We start from the raw sequence: 25,330 nt of genomic DNA on the forward strand, positions 1-25,330 counted from the left end.
GGCTGCGCATGTATCCATGCCGCGAGCCACCTCATTCGGTTCGGTGACGAGAATCGTGAGAAGACCTGTCGACAGCCTATCTGGATGGACGTCACCACTTCACTGCTGGACTGCTTGTCACCGCTGAAAGCGTTGGATTTCATATTTCGCCTCTTTAGGTGATTTGAAGGATACAGTTCTGCATCTCGGATTGCTTGTACAAAAACGATAGCTAGTCATCATGTGACAGTAACGATATATGGTGTAGCTTCCTCCACGCTTTTCCTCTCTTGCGTTGCGGAGGAGGACGTTTGCTGCCACAGGCGACAAGGTAGGTGCGGCAGGTGTCTCAGCGCTCCAAAGAGAGACTGGCTGGCTCTAGAGGGCATCGGCATGCGACTTCTGCCACCAAAGTGATGCGCGGCTACGGCCTCCGGCGCAGAAGCCTAGGCCCGAACCCACGGTTCTCTATTCACAAAGCGAAAGGTAGACTGTGACCAGGTGTCTGCTGCAAACCTACGATCTCGCAAATGCTCGGCTGTCGGTGACTCGGCACTCGGCCTGAGTCGAGCAGACTTTGAAGGCAATCGATTTTGTGCGAGGACTCCATCGCTGTCGCATGGGAGCACGTCCGTGGGGCCTAGCACCCGCCGCCTGGCTGTCTGCCTTTCTAATTTTCTTATTTGTTTAGAAAACCTCAGATGTTTAAGGCTTTCTTCCCTTCGCCGTCAGGCGTTCTTTGTCTTTCGAATCGAGAGAGACAGTTTTCGCGTTCTCTCTGCGGGTGTCTTCTCCCGCCAACTCTGCGCGACTTCCGCAAACCCGTGGACGAAGAGCCCGAGCCCCGCCTTTCTGATTGTCTTCTGCTCTGCACAGGCGCATCCAGGCTTTTCTCTCCTGAGAAGGGGTAGATTTTAGATTTCGTGTTTTCCATTCGTCGCGGGGTTTCACGCCTCCCTGTCTTCACCACGTTCCTTGCGCTCGCCGGCGCGCCCTGGCTCGCGGTGTACAGCCAAGTGCAGGGGAACTCGGCGTGCGGCGACGAGATCAAGAAGAGTTCGAAGTTTACAGTTGAACGCCTTTCGGGCAGACTATTCAGGAAGCTTTTTCTGCATATTCGCTTCTCTGCACTGCTCTCCGCGCCCGTGATTTCCCCAGTCTCGCGTACAGACACCCGCTCCGCGGCGAAAGGAAAAGGAGACCTCCAAAAACACCGCTGTGCGCCACCGCAGTGCGTCTTTTCTCACGCTGCGTGCCCGGGGTCATGCACACTTTTTCCCTGCCTCCCGCCGTCCAAGTCTTGTGAATTTCTAGATGTTTCTCTCCTCTTGGCTTCCACTGCGAACCTGAGAATCTATGCGCTTGCAAGGACGTGCCTGGAACTACTCCCGAGACTCCGCAGAATTCCTGATTTGGTCGTGCTCTTCGATTCCTTTCCTTCGCGCGGCTGCGCGCCTCAACGACAAGACACAAACCTCGTCCGTTTTGGCACCGCACTCGCAGCGTTTCTTGTAGTCTTCTTCCGCGTCTCGCCTTCCTCCTTCTTGTCGTCGTTACTCTCTGAACACATTCCGAGGCTTCATCTCGCTCGCCGGCGTACTTGCCGCGCGTCCTTCTCGATCCCGTTTTCAGGGGAGTTTTGGTCGCGGCGGGCAGGCGTCTTCTTTCGCAGCCCTTCTTTCTCATCTTCCTCAGATTTTCTGCTGTTGACGGCCTTCTCGCGCGGCTCGCAAACCCCGGTGGCTGGGAACGCTTGCGAAGAGATCGTTTTCCGCGACGTGCGGAGAGAGAGGACGAGGCAGGCGAAGGGGGCACGCGCGCCTGAGCTTGGGTTGACTGCCTTGACACAGGATTCGGGAATTAAGAACGGAATTGAAAACGCTTCTGAAACACTGCATGCTCACGTTCTATGACGGAATGCGCGCTCCCCCCGCGTGTACGCTGAGCAAGCGCCTCACGCCCTCGTTTTTGACGTCTTCGCCAGCCGCCATCCGAGTCCCTTCGGCGCCCTCGACACAGAGCAGAATCTGCAGGACTGGCGCTCGTCCTCCTCACAGAGATCTCCAGTTTCCTGACTCGCTCCTGCTCCCACCAGAGGTCTTTGCTCGCGTTCTTCTTCAGCTGCATCTCCTCGAGGTCTCTCGCGCCCCTTCGCAGTCTTTTCTTTCGCCGTAAAGGAAATTTATCTGTCAAGCCTATTTCTAAGAAAGTTGCAAAATATAACTACTTCGGCTCGGAAAACCCGCCATGGCGGCGCCTTCTGCAGTGTCGCTGCCGTGCGCAGGTCCTTGCGGACCATCCTTCGCTTCGCTGTGCGAGGCGGAGAAAGGGGCGCTGCCTCTCTCCTCTCAGAAAACTTTTTCGCAGCTCTCGTCCAGCGGCGAAGGAGCAGACGGCTTTCCTCTCCTGCTCGACTCGCAGCCAGGCACGCAGGTCGTGGCTGGCGGCGTGGACGCAGCGCTTTCGGGCTCGAATGAGAACGCGCCTCCATCGCCCTCCTCTTCGCAGGGGGGAGGCCTCCCCGCCTCGTTCCCTTCCGCTTCTTCGCCTCCGCGGCTGCTGCTTCTGCGGGAGTGCGAGAGCGACCGAAAGGCTGACTCGCTCGCGCCTCGCGCCCTGAACCCCGAAGACGCGAGCCGGACGCCGCCGCCGCCTCACCTCTCTCAGAGCGCGCGGAAGACCTGTCCCTCGTCGTCCTCCTTCGCGTCCTCCGTCGCGTTCTCCTGCGGCGCAGTCGAGGCGCGCGCGCCGGCCGCGCTGGCGGGTGCACAGAGCTCCGGCGGCGGCTGGCACCTCTCGTCGCCTTCCCTGAGTTCGCCGTCGCTCGAGGAGATTCGCGTGCGCCTGCGGCTCTCCGCGAGTCGCCCGCAGACCGCGCGGGCCTCCGCAGCCTCCAGCGCCGCGCTCTTCCCCAGCTCCGCGCCTCCGGCCTCGCTGTTGGGCGCCGAGGCGCAGCCGGGGGGGCTGGGCGGCGCGGACGCGCCGCTCACGTCGCCCGTCACGCCGACGCGTGAGGGCCTCTTTGGCCGCGGCAGCACCGGCGCCTGCAGCTCCACTGCTGCCTCGTGTGGCGGGCGGCTCTTTGCGCGCTCATCCTGCTCTTCTCTCCTTTCCGCGTCCGCCGGCGGCGCCAGTCTCCTCGGCTACCTCGGCGCGGGCGACGAGAAGGCTGCGCGCCCCCCCCTGACGGGCGCCGCCTCGTCGCGCGCGTTTGCAGACCTCCGCCTCGGCGACGCGCTGCCCTCCTTCTCGCAGCCCGAGGCTTCCTCGCAGGCCCGCAGCGCCCGCGAGAGCCGCCCCCGCAGCTGGGAGCCTACTGGGCTCGGAGCGGTTGGAGAGAGGGACAGCTGCGGCGCGCGGAGCCCCGAGGCAGAGTGCGACGTGCGCGAACCCGACAGGCCGCGGCTGTGGCCGTGCGACTCCGCCCTCTGTGACGGCGCGCTGAAGCCGCCCGCGACGGGCGTGTTGGGCGCGCTCTTCGGCTCCCGCGAGCTTCAGCTGGGCGAGCACGACAAAGCAGATCTCGTCGTCATCACGCAGGAGCTTCTAGGTGGGCGCCGCTCGCTGGGAACCCCACACAGTCAAAGACGAGCCTCTCGATAGTCCTGTGCGCATGCAGAAATGAACGGGTGTCGGTCAGCATCCCTGTGCGCTGTTTGTCTGCGCTCTGCCTCGCTGAGTTTGACGCTGCGGAGAAGCTGCACTCGGACTGCGCGTGGGACGTCGCCGCGTCGTTCCAATTGGGGCGGTCGACGCTCAAAACGAAGAGTGGGAGAGGGACTTTCGTTTTTCGCGGCCTGCGCACCTGCGCGCTTCGTCCCCTTTCTCTGGGTTCTGGGTTCAGAGACGCCTCGCGCGCCTTCCCACCCGACCGCTTCTTCGCGTCTGCTCTCTACCGCTCTCCCCCTCTTCCGTCTCGTCTTCTCGTGCGAGGCTGGGGACTCAGCGTTTCGTGTCTGTTTCATGTGTTTTCAGCTTACTTGGAAGTCGTGGAGAAGTTCAGGCAGCGCGCAGTCGACGAGGCGCATCGTCTGCGGCAGTACAGCGCGGAGCTCGGCGCGATGCTTCAGCAGGCGAATCAGCGAGAAGAGCAAAGTCACCGCGAACTCGCTCGCCAACACGGCGTGCTGACCTCTTGCCAGACGCGCATTCAGGAGCTACGCAACGACTCCGAGGTAAATAAAAGCAGACAAAGCAGCGCCCGATGGCGGCGCTACATTGCCTAGGACGTCGAGGGAGAGACATGGCGGAGAGATAGCTGCTTTGCTATATGCAATAAATATTGCATGTTTGTGTGTATGCGCCTCGAGGGCGACATTCCTTTGCTGACACAATAGATTCCTGAGGGACGCGAGCTCATGCATGTTTCTTGCGCGCGGAGTGAAAAGCTGCCTTGGCTTTCAAGAGGCAGCGTTAGCGCGAACCCCGCTACAGCGCTTAGGCTCGCCTCCGTGCAAGACGGAGAGGAAGTCCTCGACGCGCGGGCGCAGTGTTTGCGCGTTGTCTTTTTCCGCGGTTTCCGCGCAGTCTGCTATCAACGACCTGACGCTCCAACGCGACACACTCGCCGAACGGCTTCGAGTGACTTCTGTCGAGCTCGAGGTGAGATGGAGTTCGATTTTTCTTTCTGCTTTTTGCGTCGCTTCGTTGTGCACGCACCGCGGCCGCCCGCTGCCCTTCGGCCGCTAATTCGTCGCGCGTGAGCGCCTCTCCAGTTCTGTCTGTTGGCTTCTCTTCCGTATTCGAGTGTCTCCTTTTCGCCGACGCGTTCATTTCGTTGTGGGAAGCAAGCAGACTTGTCCATCCTCCTCCTCGTCTGCTGTATGCGCACGCACATGATGGCGGAGAAGATGTAGAAACGCGCCAGAACATGCCGTTTTTCACGTTTTGCTCACCGCGTTTTTTTTTCCGGTGCTTCGTCGCTTCTTTTCCTTTGGGACGAACACACCCCGGCAGAGCATCTCGCGAATTCCCGGCGCCTAGAATCGCGGTAGCTTTTTGTTTCGTGGTTTCTCTCTCAGCACGCCCTGAAGGAAAACGAGCGCATGCGCCTCGAGCGCGAGGCGCAGGAAATCTCCGTCAGGGACGTGAGTGAAAATTTACGCACGCGGGACTGTGGAGGCTTGCGCACACATCGCTGAAAAAATCTGCTTTCCCTGCCTGCTGCTTTCAAAAAGGGGTTGCAACTGCACTTAACCAACTTCTACGGCAGTCTCCGGAGGCACTCCACCCTGACATCCTTACACTGATTCACATATATACATGTTTACATGTGTAAATGTCAGGGACTGTATTCGTGTGTATGCAAAGTATGTATCTATGCAAGTATATATATTCAAATATGTACGCATGCATGCATACTGGCGCCTAGAGACCCCGCGCCTGCACACGACGAAGGCCGTGGACGGGCGCGTTTGTTTTTTTCTTTTGTCTGCTTCACAGTGTCAAAACATTCGCAAGGCGTACTCCCTGGTTGAACAAGAGAAGAAACAACTCCAAGAAGAGGTGCGATTCTGAGACGGGATGCCTAATCTCTTGAGAGTTTTTCCCGAATTTTCCAGAATATTCTTTGCATTTTTTCAGAAATCGTCTCGTCTATCTCGGCGCGAGAGTAGGCACGTGCAGACACCCACAGGTTTCTTTCTCGCGGTGTCGGCGTCCTCTCGCGGAGGGATTCTTTCACATGCATGCGTAGACACGGCGGCTCGCGCGCGTTTCCTGGAGCTCTGCTTGCCGTTATTCTCCTCAATTCCCTCCCCTCTCGGCCCCTCCCGCCCCTTCGCCGTGGTGGCCTTCTCTGCGCGTGTGATCACTGCTGCAGGTCGAGTCGCTGCGTTTGCAGTGCTCCAAGAGTCAGAGCGAGCGAAACGCGATGCTGGCTGAAGTGCATCACCTGCAGCGTGCGCTGTGCGCCGAGGAGGCGTCTCTGCGAGACTACGCGCGCCTTGGAGGGCGTGGCGGCCTTTGCGGCGACGCGCAGACCGACGCCGGACGACTCGAAGCGGCGCGAGTCGAGGAAGGCCGCGAGGACGGCGTGGAGGAGCTTCTCAAAGAGCTGCTGCAGACGAAGGCGCCCGCCGAGGGCGCCGACGCCCACGATAACGCAGTGACGCACGAAAAAGCGGAAAAGCTCATGGGCATCTTCAGAAAACGTAAGCAAAGCGAAGAGAGCGGGAGAGAGACACAGGCGTCACGCAGAGGCCGCAACTGACATATGTGCTCCTGGGATCGTGACTTTATCGTTGGAATGCGCAGAGTGTCTCCCTCGCTCGCGGTCGGCGCGCAGGCGCAAGTATCCGTGCTGTCGCGGGCGTTTCAAAGAGACGGAGTGTTTAGCCGGGGAAGTTGAGTCTAATTCATATAGCCGGTAGTCTCCACGTAGGTAATGGATGCGTCTCAATGTTGACTTACGAAATACCTTGAAAGCACACATCTGCATACAAGCGTGAACCGCCAGTGCACACGCAAGGTCTACCTGCCTCGTCTGTTATCTGCATATATATATATATATATATGGAGAGAGATATAGATCGATAAAGATAGAGAGATATAGGCACATAGAGAGATAGGGAGACATAGAGAGGGAGATAGACATATATGGATATATATATATATAGATATACCGTATGTCAAGTCTCACACTAGCGGATGCGGTCTGTCCGCCTCGATGTGCTCCTCCATCGTCTCACGTGGAGTGTCTAGAGCCTGTCTCCTTGGAATTCACTTTCTCTCTCAGTCTCGCTAGAGCGCACGATCTCTTTTTGGTACTTTCTTGAGCCATGCGGCTTTGCAGTTTCACCGGCGCACATCTGTATTTTCGTTTGAAATAGATGCATGTGTACCATGTCTCCGTATCGATGTTGCAGCTTACGAGGCGGCTGCTCATATGCCGCAACACCCAGGCCTATATATACACATGTATATGTATATGTATGTATACGTATATATATACAGGTCTGGGGGGTGTGTGCACGTACCGTATGTCTCTCCCACGGTTTCTCCGAGGCGCGTCTCTGTTTTTTTTCAGTGCGTTCGGAGCGCAATGAATATTACGGAGTAAGTCCCCCGGCCTTTCCGCGTCTTTAGCGGCGCCCATGCTTCACCCATGTGCAGTGTATTGAAGCGCGTGTTGTCTGCAGCTGTGTCGCATCCACTGAACGGAGTCAGGCTCTCCGCGTGCTTGTGTGATTCAATCTCCGCTTGTTTTCATTTTTTCCTCCTCTCCCCGTCGCGCGGCTCGCTCCCGGGGCGCTGACTCTCGAGCGGGTCGGCTTCTGGTGTGCAGAGTCCGCTGAATGAGAGATGCCTCAGCGTGCGTCTCGCGTTCCTTCTCTGCCTGCGTGCTTTCGCGGCCGGTTGGTGCCGGGCGTTTTCTCTCTGACGCCCCGCAGCTGCACTCAGGGGGTTTGCGGACCTCGCGCCCTTCATTTTCTTTTTCGCCGTCGACTGCGTGCCTCGCAGTACGCCGTGGAGCTGCTGAATCGCCTAGACAGCGCCGAGCAAACGCAGGAGGCTACCCTCGCGGCGGCGCTCTCTTCACCGGGCTCCGCGACCCCCGTGCGCAGCGACGGTTCCTCCGCCGGAGAATCCCGCCACGCCGACGTGCGCATGGACGGATAAAGCCGAGGACGCACCCATCAAGAGAAAGAAAAAGACAGAAAAAGAGAGAGGAGCGAAAACGAGAGACAGAGAGAGGAGAGAGAAGCAGCTCTGCGCACGCGTAGGTGCGCAGCCTCGATTCCGTTCGGGTGACTCAGACAGCGCGGAAGGAGACAAGAGCGGCGACACAGCAAGCAGAGACGAGTTGAAAGACGAGGGAGAACGGGCTGTGCATGCACAGGAAATAGGGAAGGCATGCCAAGAGATTTAGCGGCTCGAGAGAAGAGACGGAGAAAACAGCAGCGCTGAAAAGCGTGTGGTGCTGAAGATCTTGGCTGGGGGCCCTGGAAGGGCAGAGGCCGCGGCGATCGGGCGGGGCGGGAGGTGTTAAAGGGACATTCGAAAGGCGTCGCGGGGGCCTTCGATGAAGAGAAAACGCGCCTGACTTCTGAGGGAAGTGATCTTCGGTGACTGCGACGCACACCGAGGGGAGGAAAGGAGGCGAAAGGCAAGGAAAACGGGCGCGCATGCAACCCAAAAGGCGACAAATCATTTAGGCGTTAAGGTTTGATTTGAAAGGACCTGGAACGAGGAAGAGGCGAGACTTTCCGTTTCATTCCCGTCATCAATGAAGGCGACGACATGCAGAAGAAAACGTGTCTCTTTAAGGTTTTGTTCGCACTTGACAGCCGTAATTTTTTTTTCATTTGTCCCCATTTCTTTCTTGAGGCACGGCGACCGCCACCGCACTCTCCAGCTTTGTTCTTGTTTCCTCTTGCTTCTCGCGAGAAGCGCACGTACCACGTGCGGACCCAGAGCCTTTCTTACGTTATTCCTTCTGTAAAATATAAAATGCAAGCCGATCTCCGCACGAACTGGGGCCTTTCTAGCGTGCTGAACCCGCCAGACTCGCTGAAAAAGGAATCTCTCTTCATACGAAGTCACCGTGAGGTGCTTAGGCAGGGCCGCAGAGTCTTACCTGAGCAGCTCACATCCATGCATCACAAGCAGACAGCACGATCTTCAGTCGACGTACGTAACAGTATTCATACACCCAAAAACGTAGATGCATGCCTATATATTTGTGATGAGCTCAGATGTTTGCCGCAAGAATATGCATACATCCAAAAACGTAGACGCATGCCTATGTATTTGCGATGAGCTGAGCTGTTCGCCTGCAGGAGTGCATGGTTGTTTCGGATTTTTCGCCTTAAAAGGGTACACAGCACGCTGGAGCTCGAGTGTGTAAGGTGGCAGAGGACCTTCGACGCTAGTCGCCTTTGGGACGCGAGAGGCGAGATGGAGCTCGGCCGGAAGCCACGGCGACGTGCGGCCCTGTTCCACCCCACATTTCCCTTCATTTCAGGGCCGCAAGGGCTGTGAGGATGCCAGAGGATTTTTCGCTTGCCTTCGCCCGTCGTCTCGCTTCCTGGTCTTCGCAGCTGACGTGTCTGTCTCTACGCATGACGAACTCCACACCAGCATCTGTTTTTTCTCTTCAGTCCACGGCTTAGAGCCGACACGCAGAAGGAGGCGCTGGCGTTTGCGCGTGGAGAGGACAGAGGAAACGCGGAGCTCCAGACTGGCGAGAAAGGCCTAAGGGGGACTCCCCCCGCCTCTATGCACTTGAGGCACATACCCACGGGTATCCTGTGTTTCCTTGGAGAGGATACCAGCAGGTGCTTCTGAGTTTGCAGAGTGCGCTGGAGCGTAGGGAGGAGACTGTGTGACACGTCTCGTCTGCCAGGCTACGCAAATAAAGGCCAACGCAAACCCCTGTGGATAGCTCGATACGGGGGTGTCTCTGCGGCGCCGCGACCACCCCGAGAAAGAGACATGTGCACGTAAACGCGCCGCGGCGCTAGCTGTGCAGCAAAAAAGGGCTTCAAATGCAGTCCGGCAGACTACACGAGGCTTCGGCGTTCCGCCGTACTAGGTCTGTCGCGTAGACTCATGTGAGAGGCCCTCTTGAAGCCCCGCTCCCAACTGGCAACCTGCTTTTTCCGCGTTGCACTGAAGTCGTTTTCAGTCAACCCCGCACTCCCTCGCTTCGGACGTGCCTTGTCTGGACTGCCGCGCTCGTCTCAGCTTTTCTCGAGTCGACAGAGACTTTATTTCGACGCAAATCCCCCCCAATGGGCGACAGCGGCCTCGTGGACTCGTCTGCCTAGCCGGGCGGGCGCCGGCATGCGCATGCGTCCGCGGAAAAGCGCGAGTTGCCCTGCTGGGAACGGCTCGAGGGCGCGAGCTCGGGGCGCGACGACGCGAAACAGACCGAGGCAAAAATACATTTTTCAGACAGAAACGTGATTTCTCTCTTTTTTCACCGTACTTCTAGCGAAACCTGGCCGCCCGATAACTCGGCGCAGGCGATGTGTCTCACGCGCCTCGCAGACATGCGGACTCGCGCCGACTCGCTCTAGCGACCGCTGCCCGCGCGCCATGTCTTGCCGCAAAGGTGAAGGATTTCCGTCCCGATTTCTCTTTTTCGCTGCGCGATTTTGGCGCGAAGCACTTTTTTTTCTTCCCGAGTTCTCTGCTTTCCGCGCGTGCGAGGGCCTGTTCCACAGCCGCGGTGTTCAGACGGCGCGAGGCGCCGCGCGAGCGCGGAAAGCGTGACGGCGGAAACTTTTCATCTTCGAGAAGCGGCCTTCAAGCCCACGGAAGGCTTCGCGGACATCGTACTTCCCGTCGGAAGCGCGGCGACGTCTTTCCTTTGCGTCGCGCGTCGCTTTCGTGAGGTTTCCAGATGGAGAGCAGAGCCGCGGCCCGCCCTTCGCAGGTCGCCGCGATGGGCGCGGCGCGAGATGAAGTTGCCCTCCTCTGGGAAGCTGTTCAGGCCGAAGGCGCGCAGAACGCTCAGGTCCAAGCCGTCCTCGGGGAGCTCGCGGCGGCGCTCACGGAGGCGAACGGCGAACTGCGCGCTGCAGTGGAGAAGCATCGACAGAAAAAGTGAGAAATCTCGTTAGCCGGTCTCGACTGACTGTAGGGAAACGCAAAGCAACAGTCGGCGATCGCGGCAGCAGCGTGCGTGCTGCGCAGATGCATGCACTCGGTCCGCAAGGATATCGCGACAGGAACAGGAGGAGAAACACGCTACTGGATTTTTCCTTGCTGCCTCGTGGAGTTTTGAGCCCTTTGGGGGAGAGAAAAAACATTCCATCCTCCCTTGCGCCTCCAAGAAGATGTGTATATGATGCGGTATACACCACTAACCTTCGCTTGCGTCCGCTAGCGGCAGTTGTAGAATGCAAAATGAGGGGGCGGCTGTGAGCTTTCTCCGCTTTCTTGTCTCTGTTTCCCTGCAGATATCTCCACAGACCGCGGCTCTCTCCTCCGCCCTCGCTGCGCTCGTCGTCGCCGACACTGTCTCCCGCGTGTGCTTCTTCGGCGTCGCGTTCGTTTCGTGCGCCTCCCGGCTCTCCCCCGCCGCTTTCTGTCTCTTCTCCCTCGGCGTCGTCGCTGTCGTGTGCCTCCAGTCGCTCCTCCGAGGCGCCGCAGCACGTGAGCCACGACGAAGAAGATCCCGCGGTGCGTCTCCCGCGCGGCTTCTACTGGCGCCTGTTGAAACAGACGCGCAGAGAAGCGCGAGAGAAGGAGAGACTGAGGAATCTCTTCGCGACAGCCGTCGCCGCGCCGCCTGCGTCATCATCATCGTCATCTTCCGGCGCGCAGGCCGCCGCGCGCGAGGCTCGGAGCGGAAGCGCCGCAACGAGCGACGAGTCGAAGAAGAGAGAGTCCGCGGTGCCGCGTGCCGAGAAGAAGTGCACGAGAGGAGGCAGACTGCACATCTACAGAGGCGATTTTTTGGAGATCTATTGGCGTTCGCCGCGGCGCAGGATGGAGGAGGAAGGCGCAGTGACTGCAGCGGGCGCCGCGCCGCGCGACGCCTCTGCGGAAGCGAGACACAAAGAGGACGTTGAAGAAGGGGGAGAAGGCAGAGGCTGGCGCGCCCGGGGGAGTGACTTCGGGGGCGAGTCGAGAGACGGCGGTGAAGCAAAAAAGGGAGTGCACCGCCGAGGGAGCGAGCGGGAACGCGGAAGAAGCCAAGGGAGGCGGCGTGGATATGCGCAGGCGCGCGCTTGCGACTCAGAGAGAGAGAGTCGCAGGTCGTCTGCCACGTCGTCGACTTCCTCCCCCTCTTCGCCTCGGCGCCGCGCAAGCCCCTCACTCCGCCTCGGCGCGCAGAGCGCTAGCCGGCATCTGCAGCTTGCGCGGAGGAAAACGAGCCAGGCCGACAGGGCAGAGGAAACAGAAACCCGCAGAGAGAGAGTCGAGGGAGAGCGGAGGAGGAAAGAAGGGCGGAAAGAAGGAGGAAATAAAAAAATAGAGAATGGGGTCTGCAGCAAAGCGCGGCATCGACGTGGAGAGAGAGACACGCATGGAGGCCGGGAGAGGTCGAGGAGGGACGAAGACCGACGCACAGAAGCGGAAAGACAGCAAGACGCAAAAGATGAGGACGATCCGCTGGAGAGTCTGGGCTTCAGCCTTCAAAGCAAGATTAGGGAAGTCGCGCAGCAGCTGCATTTCGTCGGCGAGCTGCAGCAAAAAAACAAAAAGACTCACCAGGGCCTCACAGACGCCTTCGCAGCGTTCCGAACAGAAGCGGTGCGCCAGAGAATGGAGCACGATTCCAAAAAACTTGTGCAGACTCTCTCGCCTCTCTCTGCATCCTCCGATGCGTCCTCGAGGTTTGCCTCTCCTGAGGCGACGCGGAAAGATGCAGGACGCCGCTCAAATGCCCGCGCGGCTTCTACGTCGCCTTCCTCGGCGCCCTCCCGCTCGCTGTCGCCTATGGGTCGCTCGCGCGAGTCTGTCTCTCCGCGCAGGCGAGACCTGTCGAAGCGGGCGGCGGCGGCGCAGCGCAACGCGGCGGAAACCGCGACGCAGAAAGAAGATACGGCGCGTAGAGTCTCTTCAGGGGAGCGGCATGCGAGCCGCGAGGCACGGTCTCCCGCGGCGACGCGCAACGCGCGCCCGTCCGCTCGCGCGGCGAGGGCTGATGTCTCTTCTCGCAGAGGAAGCGAAACCAGGAAAGAAAGAACGAAAGAAAAAACAAGTCCGATTGAGTCGCGCGCCAGTGGGGAGGGCTCGTGGCTGCCGGCGGATGCGCCGCTCGCGTCGCTGGAGCAGTTCGACGGCATGCGCCTTCCCTTTGCCGGGGCGCCGACGCCGCCTCGCTTGCCGTTTCCTCTCCTTCCTCTGAACCCTTACAGCTGCACACGAGCTTCGGCGTTCTACACGCCGCCCGCGCGTCGTCCGCCGCCGCGTCTCCTTCCGTTTCCTTCCTCGCTTTCCTTTTCGATGGCAGGCGGCGGGGGAGGCTCTCCGTGGCTGCAGCTTCTTCCTCACCATCTTCAACCTTCGCAGGCCGCGCCGGAGGTGGCTCGCCCTTGCGCGACTCGCGTCCTCTTCTACCCCGCGGCGCCCTCGCGCGGCGGCGGCCTGCGCGACGCGAAAGGGCAGCGATCGGCGAGCTCCAGCCCCAGAGGCCAGTCTTCTCCGTTCTGTAGAAAGGCGGCGCCCTTCACACGTTTAGACAGGGAGATTATTCCCGAAGAGCCGGATCGCGGCGGCGAGCTGGCGGCGCTGAGGCTCTTGAGCGGCCTCTCTCTGCCTCCTTCTGCCGAGCGCCGCGAAGACACCGACAGCCGCGGCGAAGGTGACGCGAGCTTCGCACACGAGCTCCCGCGGAACCCGCAAAAACGGCAATTCATTCAAGCCGAGAGGCACGCGCGCGCGAGGACTGCAGCAACGCCGCGAGAGGAGACGGGCGAATCGCTTTTCGCGGGAGAGGCGAAAGCGTCTGCCTCAGAGTCCGAAACAAGCCTTGAAGATGAAGGAACCTCTCGAGAAGAACGAAACGCGGGGGCTGATGCGCGCGAGGAACCGAAGACAGGCATGAGGCCTTCTCCTGAGAGAGATGAGACGGAGGCGGAAGAAGCGCGCAGGCCGCGAGGCCGCGCGAGGCTCCAGCGCCCCGAGCGCGGAGACGCGGAAGCGGGGGGCGGCAGCGAACCAGAGCTGTTCATGGCGGCGGTACAGAGTTTGTTTAGTCTTCTTAGAGGCAGAGGGAAAGACAAAACACGCACTTCCTCACTCCATCAGGAGCGAGGCGCGGCGAGGTTCACCTCTCATGCGAAGCAGAGAGGGCCCAAGGGCGAGCAGGTCGCCGCGCAGAGAAGCCGCGACGCGGAGACGGGCACTCTGGAGCATTTCGACGCTTCCTCATCGCCTCAGCAGCGAGGTCACACGCTGACGGCGAGAGATTCTTCAGTCCCAGAAGTAACTTCTCTTTCTCAAGCGTCTCCTCTCCCTGCCCCCGCGTCGCATGTTTCGTCGAAACGTTGGGACGCGACTTTCGCTCCTTCTGCGGCTGTCTCTGCACCTCTGCCGCGCGCTTCTTTTCCTCTTCAGAGCGAGACGGCGGCATCGCTCTCGTCGCTTTTCACGCCCTTCGTGTCTGCGGATTTCTCGGCTCTGTGTGCGCGAGCGCCTGCGAGTCTGCGAGTGTACTCCGCTGCGCCGCGGCCGCCTTCAAGTCCGCTACATCGTCCCTTCGCCGACGTCGAGGGCCTGCGCCTGCGCCTGCGGGAGCTTCAGAGCCGCGCGCGGCAAAGGCAGCTCGAGGACCTTCTCCGCAGCCAGGAGGCGAAGCGGGAATGGAGGGCGCGGCGTGAAGCTGAGAAAATCGCGCGAGCGCAACGAGAGAACGACGTAGAAAGACGCCGACAAGTCGTCGCAGACGCAAGCGAAGAGACCTGCGATAAGCCAGAAGGCCCAGGCGAAGCAATCGGCGGCCGGGACGCGGACGCGGAAAGAAATCACGCGCAAGTCAGCCTTGAGGCAGCAGCGGAGACGAGCGGAGGAAAAGGAGACAGGCTGAGTGACGACTCACAATACGGAGTCAAGAAGGAGTCCGCTGGGGATGAACTGCGAGAGGCAAGGCGCGCAGGGGGGGATGCAGAGCGAGAGGCCGCGGAGGGAGAAGAAGGACAAAGCGGCGAAAAAACAAAGCAAGATCAGAGGAGCCACACGTCTTCATGTGGAGGAATTTCACCGCGGGCGCCTCCATACGTAGACAGCGACACTTCCGCTTCTTCTTCGGGGTTTATACACCCCACTCTCGCGCGAAACCCGCTGGAGAGACAGTTTTTGTCTTTTTCTTCTCTCTCTTCGCGTACTTATTCGTCGGCTGCGTCTCCCTCGGCGTCTTGCTTTCGCCCTCCGGGCTCGTCTCCCCCCGCGTCGCCTTCGCTTTCCCTTGCGGCCGCCGCAGCGGCGTTCCTGAGGTCAAGCAGAGGCGGCGGCGAAGGCGGCACCGCGAAGAGGTCCCCCTGGACCTCTTCGTGGTGTGAGCAGCAAGCGAGAGCTGCGAAAGCCCCTGGGGCGGAGGAAATCCAAGGAGACTCGGATAGCCAGAGGAGGCGAGCGCAGGCGCGACCGCGGGACGCGAAAGAAGCGGCGCCTGAGAGCCGAAAAAGAGACAGGAAAGCGGAGGGGAGGCGTGGAGATGAGGCGCGCGAAGAAGAGGCGAGACGCACGCAACGCGCTTCAAAGAGAAAGGACAACACAGGATGCGGGCGGCACGCGAGAGACGACAAGCTGATACGCCTGCTTGTCGCCGAGGAGGAAGATGCCACAGGGAAAGACAGAGGCGCGCGAGCAGAGAACAACTGGGAGAGGCTTTTCAATCTCTCGTGGCTCGCCGAAGAGCCTTCGCAAGGAGAAAGGGGGTGGACAGGAGAGATGTAGAAAAGCGCAATGAAACGAATCAAGTGATATATATATATATATATATATATATATATATATATATTCATGTATAGAGGAGGAGGAAACAAAGAGCTGGAGAGAGGAGCGAATGCAGCTTGGTATTTGTTTTTCGCGAAGATCTGTGCCTTCTCGCAGGTCGGGGCTGACCCCTTCTTTGCTTTTATTCGATTTTTAGGATGTGTGTCATGTGTTGAGTTCCTCTGGTTTCAGAGCTCGCGATGCTGCTCAGTGAAGCTGCCGGATTTTTACAGCTTTCGAGACTTTCTTCAGAGTTCATACATATCTCGCAGATATAAAACACGAAACGCGTTTGCGACACAGAACAGCTGCGCTTGCGTTCTCCGCAACAACTGTCTCTTGAAACAGCCGCGCATTCAGTATGACCGACTTTTTGCAGCTGGCCTGAGGGAGACTCGCTCATCAGTTTGTAGAAGGCTTAATCGATTCAACTACCTTATTGTACCCTCGAAATGAATATTCGATCTTCTCTACACTATAGTTAAACTGTAGAAAAAAATCTGCACGCTGGGCATCACGCAGAGAAGCTGCGAATGCTACCTCCGCGAGCGGCGAAAGTGCAACTCTATCGCCCTGCGGCGCCGGTAAGCATTTACGCAGAAGAGTGCGGAGAAAACTTGGCTCTTCGTTCCTGTCTTCGCTGCCGCAGCGGGAGCCGCGCAGAGAGAGTTGAACGCCAGAGACAAGCCAACATCGGCCTGGGGGGAGGAATGGAAATCGCGTGTTTCAGCGCCGAAAAAGAAAAACGCCGTCATAACCCTCCGCACTGCCCGGCGCGTTGCCAGAAAGCATGTCGCGCATCCCACTTTTAGCCCTACCGCATATATATATATATATATATATATATATATATATATATATATATATATATATATATATATATATATATATATATATATATACAGTGAGATATATATTGATATGTAGGTACATATACACACATATAACAGTGTATGTGTAAATATATATGAGTATATCTCATATATCTCTGGATGCGTGAGGCGCGACTGTTGATGCAGAATCACCTCGCATCTTAACTGCTGCCAGCTCGCTTCGCAAGCTCTTTCCAAAGCGAAAGAAGACGTTTTCGCGGTCGCATGCATACAGGAAAATATTCAGCCGTGGACATGCAGCGACTCGCGAACAAGAAAGGAGATGCATGCCACTCGTGCGTCTGTGGTACTGACACACATATCCACACGTGTTTGTATACACATATATACATATATGCATATATATGTATTTATATCCACCTATATCGATAGCGAGTTGCCACGGACGCAACCGCCTGCACAATGCTGGTTCTGTACTTCAGAACCCTTGCACGGCTACACATGCATATATATATGTATAGATATGCATATATAAATGTATATGGGAAGTGGTTGAGAGCGTGAGGACAAGAGAACGCGATAGAGGGTTTGAAAGAGCCGCGTGCGAGCGTTGGCGTCGCCAGAGGAGCCCGCGGGATTATCTCATGGCAGCACATGAAACCGCCACGAGGCAGCGAAAGGGCAAGCGCTCCACACAGTGCGCCTGAGTTCGCGCCGCGAGAGACGAGAAGCTCCTTCAAGCGAGGGGCCTCTTCACCACACCGCACAGCTACAGCGCGACTGCACAGTGCAACGAGCTCTCGCCTCCTTTCCACCTCGCGCTCTCTGCTACCAAGTAAACCGAGGAAGACGTACCGCGGCCGGCCTGGGCACCGGGGCGCGCTTGACTGGGCACCGCAGCTTCATGTGTCCCCCCTTTCCTGAAACTCTTCCTCTATGCAGTCTGCGGGAGGCGAGAGAGGCGAGGCGCGGACTCTGCACTCGGGGCTCGCCGCTTCCCATCAGCGCCGAAGCGGCCAAGCCACCCCAAAGTTCGCGTCGCCCGCAGGCCTCTTGTCGCGCTCGCGGCGCCTTTCGTCTCCGCCGCCTTCGCGCCTCGCGCCTCGCAGCGGAAACTGCCGCGCAGCACTCGAGCGAGGCGGGGGCAGCCCCTGGGGTGCGCACCCGTCCGACCGAACGGAGGGAGGAGCCCCGCAGGCCGCGTACGACGCCACCGACCGCGAGGGGGACAGCGCCGCGTGCCTCGCCTGCGGGTCCTCGCGCCAGTCGCTCCGCCGCGCGCGCGCCTCGGCACCGCCTCTCCCCGCGCGCAGGGGAGGCCTGGGACCCGCCGCGACGGCAACCAACTGCCGCGCGGGCGCCGCCGCCGCGCAAGCAGGCGGAGGCCGTCGGCGCTCGCGCGCGCCCCAGGCCTCCCCTGCCCCCGGGGGGAGGACTCGGTACGCCTCCGCGGTCGGCGCGGCGGCGATCGCCGGCGGGAAGAAGGAGACCGGCGCCGCGGCCGCGGGTGGCGCGTGCGGGGGGGCGGGCAGGTGTACGCCGCCGCCCCAGAGAGGAAAAGGCGCGCCGAGCGGGACGGCCGCCAGGGGCGGCGCCGCGTGCAGAGGGTGAGGCAGCGTAGCCGCCGGTGCAAAGGCAGCCGCAGCAGCCGACGGGAGAGGCGCGTGCGCCGCCGGCTTGGAGAAGACGAGCGCGTCGCCGCGGTCACCTGCAGAGAAAAAAAGAAAAAAGTCCGCTGAGAACGCACAACCAAACGCGGCCGGAAACCCGCGGACCCCAGTCGCCCGCGCAGCTGAGAAAGGCGCGCCACGTCTACACAGGCACGCACATATATATGTATATATATATGTATGCATACACATATATATCACAGATATTTCTCAGCACGTCCCTCATGCTACAAGACCTAGAGGCACCCTCATGCGAATACCTACACATATATATATATATATATGTACATATGTATGTATGTATGTATGTATGTATGTATGTATGTATGAATGCATACTGCGTTCTTTGGGTCTTCTCGCCTACCGCTGTGTCCGCCAAAGACGACGGTGCGGCTTTCTCGCACTCGCCGTTCGTCTCGCTCTTCTCTCCATCGCGCGCCGTCTGCTCTGCCATCTGCGTCGTGTCTCCAGGGCGCGTCGTGAGGGCGTCTCCCTCGTTCGTCTCGCGGGTCGCCGTCTGCTGCGCCTTCTCTCTCTCGCCAGCCGCCCCGCAGGTCCTGGAGGCGCCGCCGAGGGGCGGCGGAGGCGAGTGGAGGAGGATGACGGCGCGGCGCGGCTTCTCCACACCGTGAGCCGTCTTCTTCCTCGCGCGCCCTCCCCGTCGTCGCGGAGGGGGGAGGCGGAGGCGGCATTTTGCGCTGTCGCACATGCGCAGGCAGCCGGGCGAGGTAGCGCCTCGCTTCCTCCAGCGTCCACACGAAGGCGGGATCTGAGTTCTGGCGGGCGTCGCGGTTCCGCTCCCGCGTGCAAACGCGGACGTCCAGCGTCGAGAACCTGAGGGCGCGCAAACACCGCCGTGAAGCCGCAAAGCGACAGCGAGGGTGACTTGACTCACAGCATATATAGCTCTCCAAGAAAGCCGATAAAGAGTCCCGCCTCAGAAGAAGGGGGGGGGGGGCGCCGAGACACACGCTGCGCCGCGGGAGACTCTGAGCGGCGGTGGAGTCGAGGGTATATTTGAAGATCCAGGATTCGTATACGAGCTGCTGTGCGAATAGCGTGACATTCACTACGGCAGTCGCCTTTGTAGCCGCGCGGCCTCGGCGTTGTTACAAACGTTTCGTCTCTCGTCTGAATGACTTCGAGTCCGCCCGCGTGAGGCCGCTCTCCCCCGCCACTGCGCCCCGTCGCCCGCCGCGACTCCGCGCCTACCCTTCGCTGGCTGGTGCTTCGCCGCAGAGGAAATGCCCGCGCGCGCGGCACCGCACGCAGCGCACCTCGTCTCGGTCGGCCTTCATCGACGCCGAATAGCGATCCTGAAGCGCGCGCGAAAAAACAGCAATCGAAGCAACTTCACAGACCCAGGGGAGCAAAGTTGGAGCGGCCGCAGCGTCCGCGCCGAAGGTCAGAGAGCGTCGGAGGCAGCGCGGCGGTGCAACCAAACAGAACTGCCTCCGCATTTTTCTGAACGACCAGGTAAAACCACGAGTCACGCAGGGGGTCAGGGTCACAGAGGACAAACCTCTCGCGCGCGCGAGGACTTAAACGACGCAGCGTAGGGCGAAAGCGCCGGCAGGAGAGAAAACTGCGCACGCGCCTCGAAGCGGGGTGAGTGGCCTCAGCGACAAGGAGAAAAAACCGAATTTTTACCTCGAACGCGTCTTCAATCGAGTGCAGGAGCGCGGGCGAGCGATTGCACGCGTGACGGAAGGCCCGATGGCCTCGCTGGCAGCACTGCTCACACCTCGACGCTGCACAGAGAGGAAACGCACCTGGCGAAAAAGGAATCACGCGACGGCGGGAATACGCGAAAAGGGCGCATATCGCACGCAGGCCGGACACAGCGAGTAGCCCGCCGCGCGACGAAGGAGACAAGAGCCGCAGACAGTGGATCCCCCAGCAGAGACAACCAGAAGGCAACACACCAGCTGCGCAAACACATAAGATCCACCACGCAGAGAGGCAGCCTCGAAAACACGCGACACGATAGCGACCCACAACGAGACATCACGGGCCCCAGGCGGCGCACGGAACCCATCGTCTGTGAGCGACAGACGAAAGAGAAACCCCCCGACGAGGCCTCTTCTTCCTCAGACACTCAGTCTTTAGCGGCCCAGGCGTCAGACGTCCGCACTCGCCAGCACTCCTTCGCGTACCTGGGCACGGGATTCGCGGGTTCTCTGAGCGCGGACAGGCAAGTTTGCCACAGAAGAAGCAGGTCGTTGTCGCACTCTGGTGCGTTGCGAGGAGAAAGCAGTGGTGGCGCTGCCACTGCCTCCAAGTGAAGGCCAGCGTCCGCCTCTCCTCCTCGCCCAGTCCCCCCGCGTCCCCCGCCCTCGCCGCCGCTGCCGCCGCGTCCTTTCGCACGCGCAGCGTGCAGAAGAGCGCGTCGCCCTCCTCGGACTCCGCCGCACAGAGCGGTCCCCACGAATGCGCGCGCGCGGAGTCGCCGTCCGCGCAACTCGCCGCGGGCGGCTGCTCTCGGCTGTCTGCCGCGGCGTGCGCCGTCTTCTGCCAGTGCTGTTGCAGCAACGCGGAGGACAGCGGCAGCAGAGAGCGCCGCCCGTCGCAGCGCTCGCCGTCCTCGCCGAGGGCGTAGTACCTGTTTTCCTGCACCGCGCCCGTCCGCGCGAAGACGCGCCGCACACAGCGTGACCAGCCGCGCTGGCAGGCGCGCGCAGAGGCGAGCTGCGCATCTTGCACGACGCCCGCCAGCAAGTCGACGCAGATCTCGAAACGCCCTGCTGAGACCGACGCATCTGCCGCCGAGCGGGGTGGAGGCAGCGGGGCGGCGGAGGTTGGACGCTCCGCAGCGGCGTCATCTTGAGCGTCCGGCGTCGCATCTCGTTCGCCGTCGCTTTGGCGAGCCGCCGGCGCGGAGACCCCCTCGTCCGTCAGCTTCCTGCGTTTGACGCTCACCGCGGCGGCGCAGACACGCGCGTCTCCACAGGGGCGGAGGGCGCCCAGCGCCACCAGCCGACGCACGAGGCGCGCGTGAAGCAGCGCGTACGCGGCGCCCAGTCCCCGGCGCGTCTTCTCCCACTGCACCTTCTCGGCGTCGACGATCTCGCTGACGCTCTTTTCGAACGAGACGCCAGCAGAGGCCGCAGCACACGACGAAGAAGAGGCGGTGGGGGTGGCGGGGTTGGAGGCAGCTGGGAGCAGGAGCTCGGACTCGAGAGAGAGATCGCCGTCGATCTCGATGGTGAACAAGGCAGAGACGTCCTCGTCGTCCTCGAGACAAGCGGAGGAGGAAGAGAACGAGGAGGAGGAAGGCGAAGAGGACGAAGCCGCAGCAGGAGGGGGGGAACTCTGAGAAAGGCAGACGGGAAGGGGGGTACACGCCGAGTTGCGAGGAGGCGATGGCGAGCGCGACGAGGGTGCGACCGTGTCTGGAGAGGAGGAAGGCAGAAGCTTCACAGATGATTTCTCAGCCTCAACCAACGCAGGGGAGCCCCTTTCAGAAGAGTCTCCGCGAGATACAGCCGCGTTTTCTCCAGCGGATTTTCCCGCTGACACTGCGCCAACGCCTTGCTGGTATGTCGGGAGGCTGTCTACACAGCTGGGCACATTTGAGCCTTTCTCTCCTCCTCCCTCCGCCGCCGCGGCCGCCGCAGCTTCTTTGCCATGCGCTCCATCTGTATGCTTCGCGTCGACGTGGCTCTCTGCGCACTCGGTTTCGAATCCCGCTCCGGCGGGCGCGTCCTGCGGTTCTCCTTGACGAGAACTCCCTTCTGAAGTCCCCTTCTCTCCGCTGTCAACCATCTCGAGAGCGCCTTCGGCGTCTGCAGACTTCCAGGATTCCACGTTCTCCGCGCCACCTGCGCGCAGCGAGGCGTCTGCACATCCGACCTCGCCCTCGGGCTCGCGTTCGCAGTCGCTCACGGCCGCCATTGGGCTTCTTCTCTGCGCTCAAAGGCGCGCTGTTGCCCTCGAGCACACTTAAAAAACCGCCCTCTGTCTCCGTTACCCCGCGGGAAGCGCGCGAAGGGCACCGAGGATCTCTGAGGAGAAGAAACGCCAGCCAAAGAGGCAAGCGTCGAGCCGCCGCCTCTTCTTTTCGTAGCCTCCGCAACTTCCTGGCGGTTAGCTGGGCATTACGCAGCACGCAGTGAAGGCGCAAGAAGCGCGGAAGAAGCAGGAGACACGTCAGACTGAGTTGGCGCTCTGCTTCCTGGGCTCGCCTTCCTCCTCTCTGGAAATGCTCCCTCGCCGCAGAGGAGGAGCGAAAAACACACACTGCCCGCGGGCGCGACGGGAAAAAGCGCAGAGGAGGAGGGCGAACGCAAACGGTCCCCGCGTCGCTCAGTCGCACTCCTCCATCTTTCACAGGCAGACGGAGGGCAAACGAGAGAAGATGACTTACAGAGGCGCGCGCGGAAAAGGTACTCGTCAGTTCGCGTAGCACTTCCAGAGGAAGCGGTGGAAGGCGAAGCCGCCGAAAGGAGGGGAGGCGAGAACGTTCGTTCCTTCTTTTCCCGCGGAAAACGAAACAAGCACGCATGCTCCTCAGTCGAATGGAGATTGTGAAAGCGCTGACGACTGAGCTTCTGTCTGCCGCGTAAGTGTGAATTACGAACCCTGATTCACGCGTCTTTCGGAAAAGCAAAGTCGCACAACCGCGTGACGGAAAACCTGCGTCGCCTCACAGCTGGCGACACGGCGCGAGGCTAGCGACGGAGACACGCGCGAGAACGGTGCACCAGAAGAGAGACGGCAAGCGCCGAAAACGAGAAAGCGAGCGAACGAGGCTTTCCTTCTTTCTTCCTACAAAAGCAACAGCTCTAGCTAGAGATTCGACAACTCAGGGCTCACAGTCTTCGCCTTCATGAGGCGTGGATAGTATGTGATTGTAAGTGGCTGCCAGCCGACAAACGTCTCTTGGCTGGAGCTCGCTCGGCCTCAAACGCCAAGAGACACACAGAGACGTCCCCGGATCGCGCGCGCGAGAGAGAAAGCTGGCCTGTTTCAATGACACGAAGCTTGCATTGGACGGGGATGACGTGAGCATGCGGTCACCGAGTACAGGTTGTGGCGCCATTTCCTCGCACCACGCGCAAGCCCTATCGTTTGCAAAAAGCTTCTTTGCCGCGAACGTGCGGCACTCGGTTTCGGCTTTTTGGCGACTTGGTATCCTGTAGCTAGGCCTTGTGCTTGACACGCGGACTGCGATTTCAGTTGCTGCTCGCGGACGGTTGTCCCCCAGTCGTGGACTCTTCTCCCGCATCCAGATTTGAAACTTGCCTCCCAAAAACCGAGAACCGCACGTCGAGGCAAGAACTTACGCGAGAGCTGCGCGGGCAAGGCACTCGGAAGAGCGCGAATAGTCATCTGGGTCTAGGAGCTTACCCTCCCACCCTCCCTCCTGTAATCGCACGCCTCTTTCAGAAGAATACGTCAGGCCGAGGGACGCTGCCTCCAGTCCCCGTTCTCAGAAGCCTGAGAACCACGATGCAGTGCAGCCGCGCCGCATCGAGGGAGAAGCGGCGGCGAAATCCGAGTGCGTCTCTCTGAAGAAGGTTATGGCTACGCTCCGCACAGATAGTAATAGTGCTGTAGACTGTCATGCAGGGACTCTGCCTGTCCCAGCCGCAACGGCGCATGCAGTAGCTAAGCCGGGCTCGCGAAGCTGGGCTTTCGGGCAGCTGCCGCTTCTCGTCGTTCCCTTGTTTGATTCTACAGCCTCCGATGCGCATGGGGCGGGACGCGCTTCGTCTCTCTTATGAAATGGCTCACGCTGAGTGACACTTCTTGCATCGCAGGCCAGCGGACAGAGCGGCGAACTGTAGAATCGACTGCAGCGGCTACGGGACGCAAGGCTGAGGCAGGCTGTCTGCCTCGCCGCATGCCCGCGCGTGCGAAACTCAGGGAAAACTAAGTCGTTGTTTCGTCCTTTGAAGGCCTTTCGCAGGTCAACTGCAACGCAGGCTCTCAAACTGCTGCTGAAGGGGCGGCGTGAAGGCGAGGAGGAGACAACGAAAGCTGTTCTCCTCAGAGGCTGGTGTGTGGGATGTGCCCTGGGCAACTTCAGAAAGGGAATTCGCTAATCACGCGCTTGGAGCGTCTACGTGTTTGGCATCGGCCGAGGGATTTCAGGAGTGCAGTCTGTGCATGTAGCCCTCGCTGCTCTGTTTGAAACAGTAAACGATTCATCAATGGGTGCCAGGGGCAAGCGGCCCTGTCGCGTTTCGAGCCTCAACTGCACACCGAGTGTGGCCTCCACCGCCTCTCAATTGATCCTCTGGTACACTGCACGGCGGGGACCCGCCCTATAATACAGCAACTTACAGAAGCCACCACCCCACCCCCCTCTCTAGGCGAGTTTCTCCGCCTGCTCCCGGAGTCTGTCTCTGAGTAGCTACGTCAGCTCGAGGAAGCTGTATCCGTCGCGCAAGCCGTAGGTGAAGTTGAGGAAGCCGCTGAGCGGACAGAGCTTCCTGTTTCCGCACAGGGGCAGCGCCACAGGCTTCGTCGATTTACCTGGTTCCCACGTCAGCACACGCAGCGAATAGCCGTTCGGAAGATACTGGATATCTCCCCGGGGGTTCAGCCGTTTTTTCGCGGAGGCGTCTTCGGCGAATCGGCGGGCGCCGTCGCCTCTACGCCAAAGGCTTTAACTAGCTCGAAGCCCCGCTGCACCGCGAAGGCGGCGCCGACGTGGGACGCGTGGAACGCGCCGAGAATCGCGACGATGATGTAGCCGTGGAGCGACAGCAGATACCGCTTCACGCGCTGGACGGCCGCCTTCAGCAGCTCCTCGTTGCTCGCGTCGAGCGACTTGAAACCGGTAAGGACCTTCATGAGCAGCTGCAATTCCTTCCAGTCCTCGGGTCGCCCAAACACGACGGCCTTGCTGAGTGTGTTGAAAAGGAGCAGGAAGGGAGACCCGACAAACTGAGCAAAGCCGCCTTTGCCGAATCGTTCCATGACGCTGACGGGGAAGGCCTTCTTGAGTTGAACCACCAGAGCCTCGTAGGACGACACACCAACGAGGTCGCCCTCTTCAGCCTCTTGGCAAAATCGCCTCCGCTGCGCGACCCACTCCATCAAATCTGCGAGCGGCAACGGGCGTCCGCGCCAGAATCCTCAACCGCCATTTCACCTGCATTCCCGTCCCCCCCCCCCCCCTCCTTCATGAAGTGGTCCGAGCCCCAGACCTCCGCGGCGATGTCGAGGGCGACTTGTATCCTGGCGTCTGCCTCGAGCTCGCTCGGGTCCTCGCGGCGCAGCACCGCTCTGTACCCTTCGTGGAACGGCTCTCTGATGTAGGAAGCCGTGCTGAGCAGGCCGTCTGTCGGCGAGTACTGAATGTAGCTGCAGGGCAGCGCGACCTCGCCGCAGGCTCTTGTCGCTGGCCGCGCAACGAGGCGAGCGGGTATGGGATGTCGCAGATCTGCTGCAGGAGACCGTGCAAACCGTCTTCGCTCGTCCGCGGCGTGTTGGCGACTTCCTCAC

At 60.2% G+C, this 25,330-nt stretch overlaps 4 protein-coding genes across 4 annotated transcripts; 2 read left to right on the forward strand and 2 right to left on the reverse strand.

Annotated features, from left to right (window-relative positions):
- Positions 1 to 2,226: 2,226 nt before the first annotated feature.
- Positions 2,227 to 7,599, forward strand: BESB_070690 (uncharacterized protein; the record flags this gene model as incomplete). Its single annotated transcript, XM_029365442.1, has 8 exons — positions 2,227 to 3,529; positions 3,955 to 4,154; positions 4,507 to 4,581; positions 5,001 to 5,066; positions 5,422 to 5,484; positions 5,801 to 6,131; positions 7,007 to 7,035; positions 7,441 to 7,599. 8 exons carry the CDS (start codon positions 2,227 to 2,229, stop codon positions 7,597 to 7,599), a joined length of 2,226 nt encoding a protein of 741 aa, XP_029217926.1.
- A 2,728-nt stretch (positions 7,600 to 10,327) lies between these two features.
- Positions 10,328 to 15,333, forward strand: BESB_070700 (uncharacterized protein; the record flags this gene model as incomplete). The annotated part of the gene is made up of 2 exons (XM_029365443.1): positions 10,328 to 10,530; positions 10,887 to 15,333. The coding sequence occupies 2 exons, from the start codon at positions 10,328 to 10,330 to the stop codon at positions 15,331 to 15,333; spliced, it is 4,650 nt and encodes a 1,549-aa protein (XP_029217927.1).
- A 1,873-nt stretch (positions 15,334 to 17,206) lies between these two features.
- BESB_070710 (uncharacterized protein) lies at positions 17,207 to 21,769 on the reverse strand (the record flags this gene model as incomplete). The annotated part of the gene is made up of 5 exons (XM_029365444.1): positions 17,207 to 17,913; positions 18,240 to 18,709; positions 19,088 to 19,191; positions 19,526 to 19,626; positions 20,032 to 21,769. The coding sequence occupies 5 exons, from the start codon at positions 21,767 to 21,769 to the stop codon at positions 17,207 to 17,209; spliced, it is 3,120 nt and encodes a 1,039-aa protein (XP_029217928.1).
- A 2,652-nt stretch (positions 21,770 to 24,421) lies between these two features.
- On the reverse strand, positions 24,422 to 24,922 carry BESB_070720 (histidine acid phosphatase superfamily protein; the record flags this gene model as incomplete). The annotated part of the gene is made up of 1 exon (XM_029365445.1): positions 24,422 to 24,922. One exon carries the CDS (start codon positions 24,920 to 24,922, stop codon positions 24,422 to 24,424), a length of 501 nt encoding a protein of 166 aa, XP_029217929.1.
- Between the last annotated feature and the right edge of the window lie 408 nt (positions 24,923 to 25,330).

Source organism: Besnoitia besnoiti (genome assembly GCF_002563875.1).
Source record: "Besnoitia besnoiti strain Bb-Ger1 chromosome Unknown contig00007, whole genome shotgun sequence".
Lineage (NCBI taxonomy): Eukaryota > Apicomplexa > Conoidasida > Eucoccidiorida > Sarcocystidae > Besnoitia > Besnoitia besnoiti.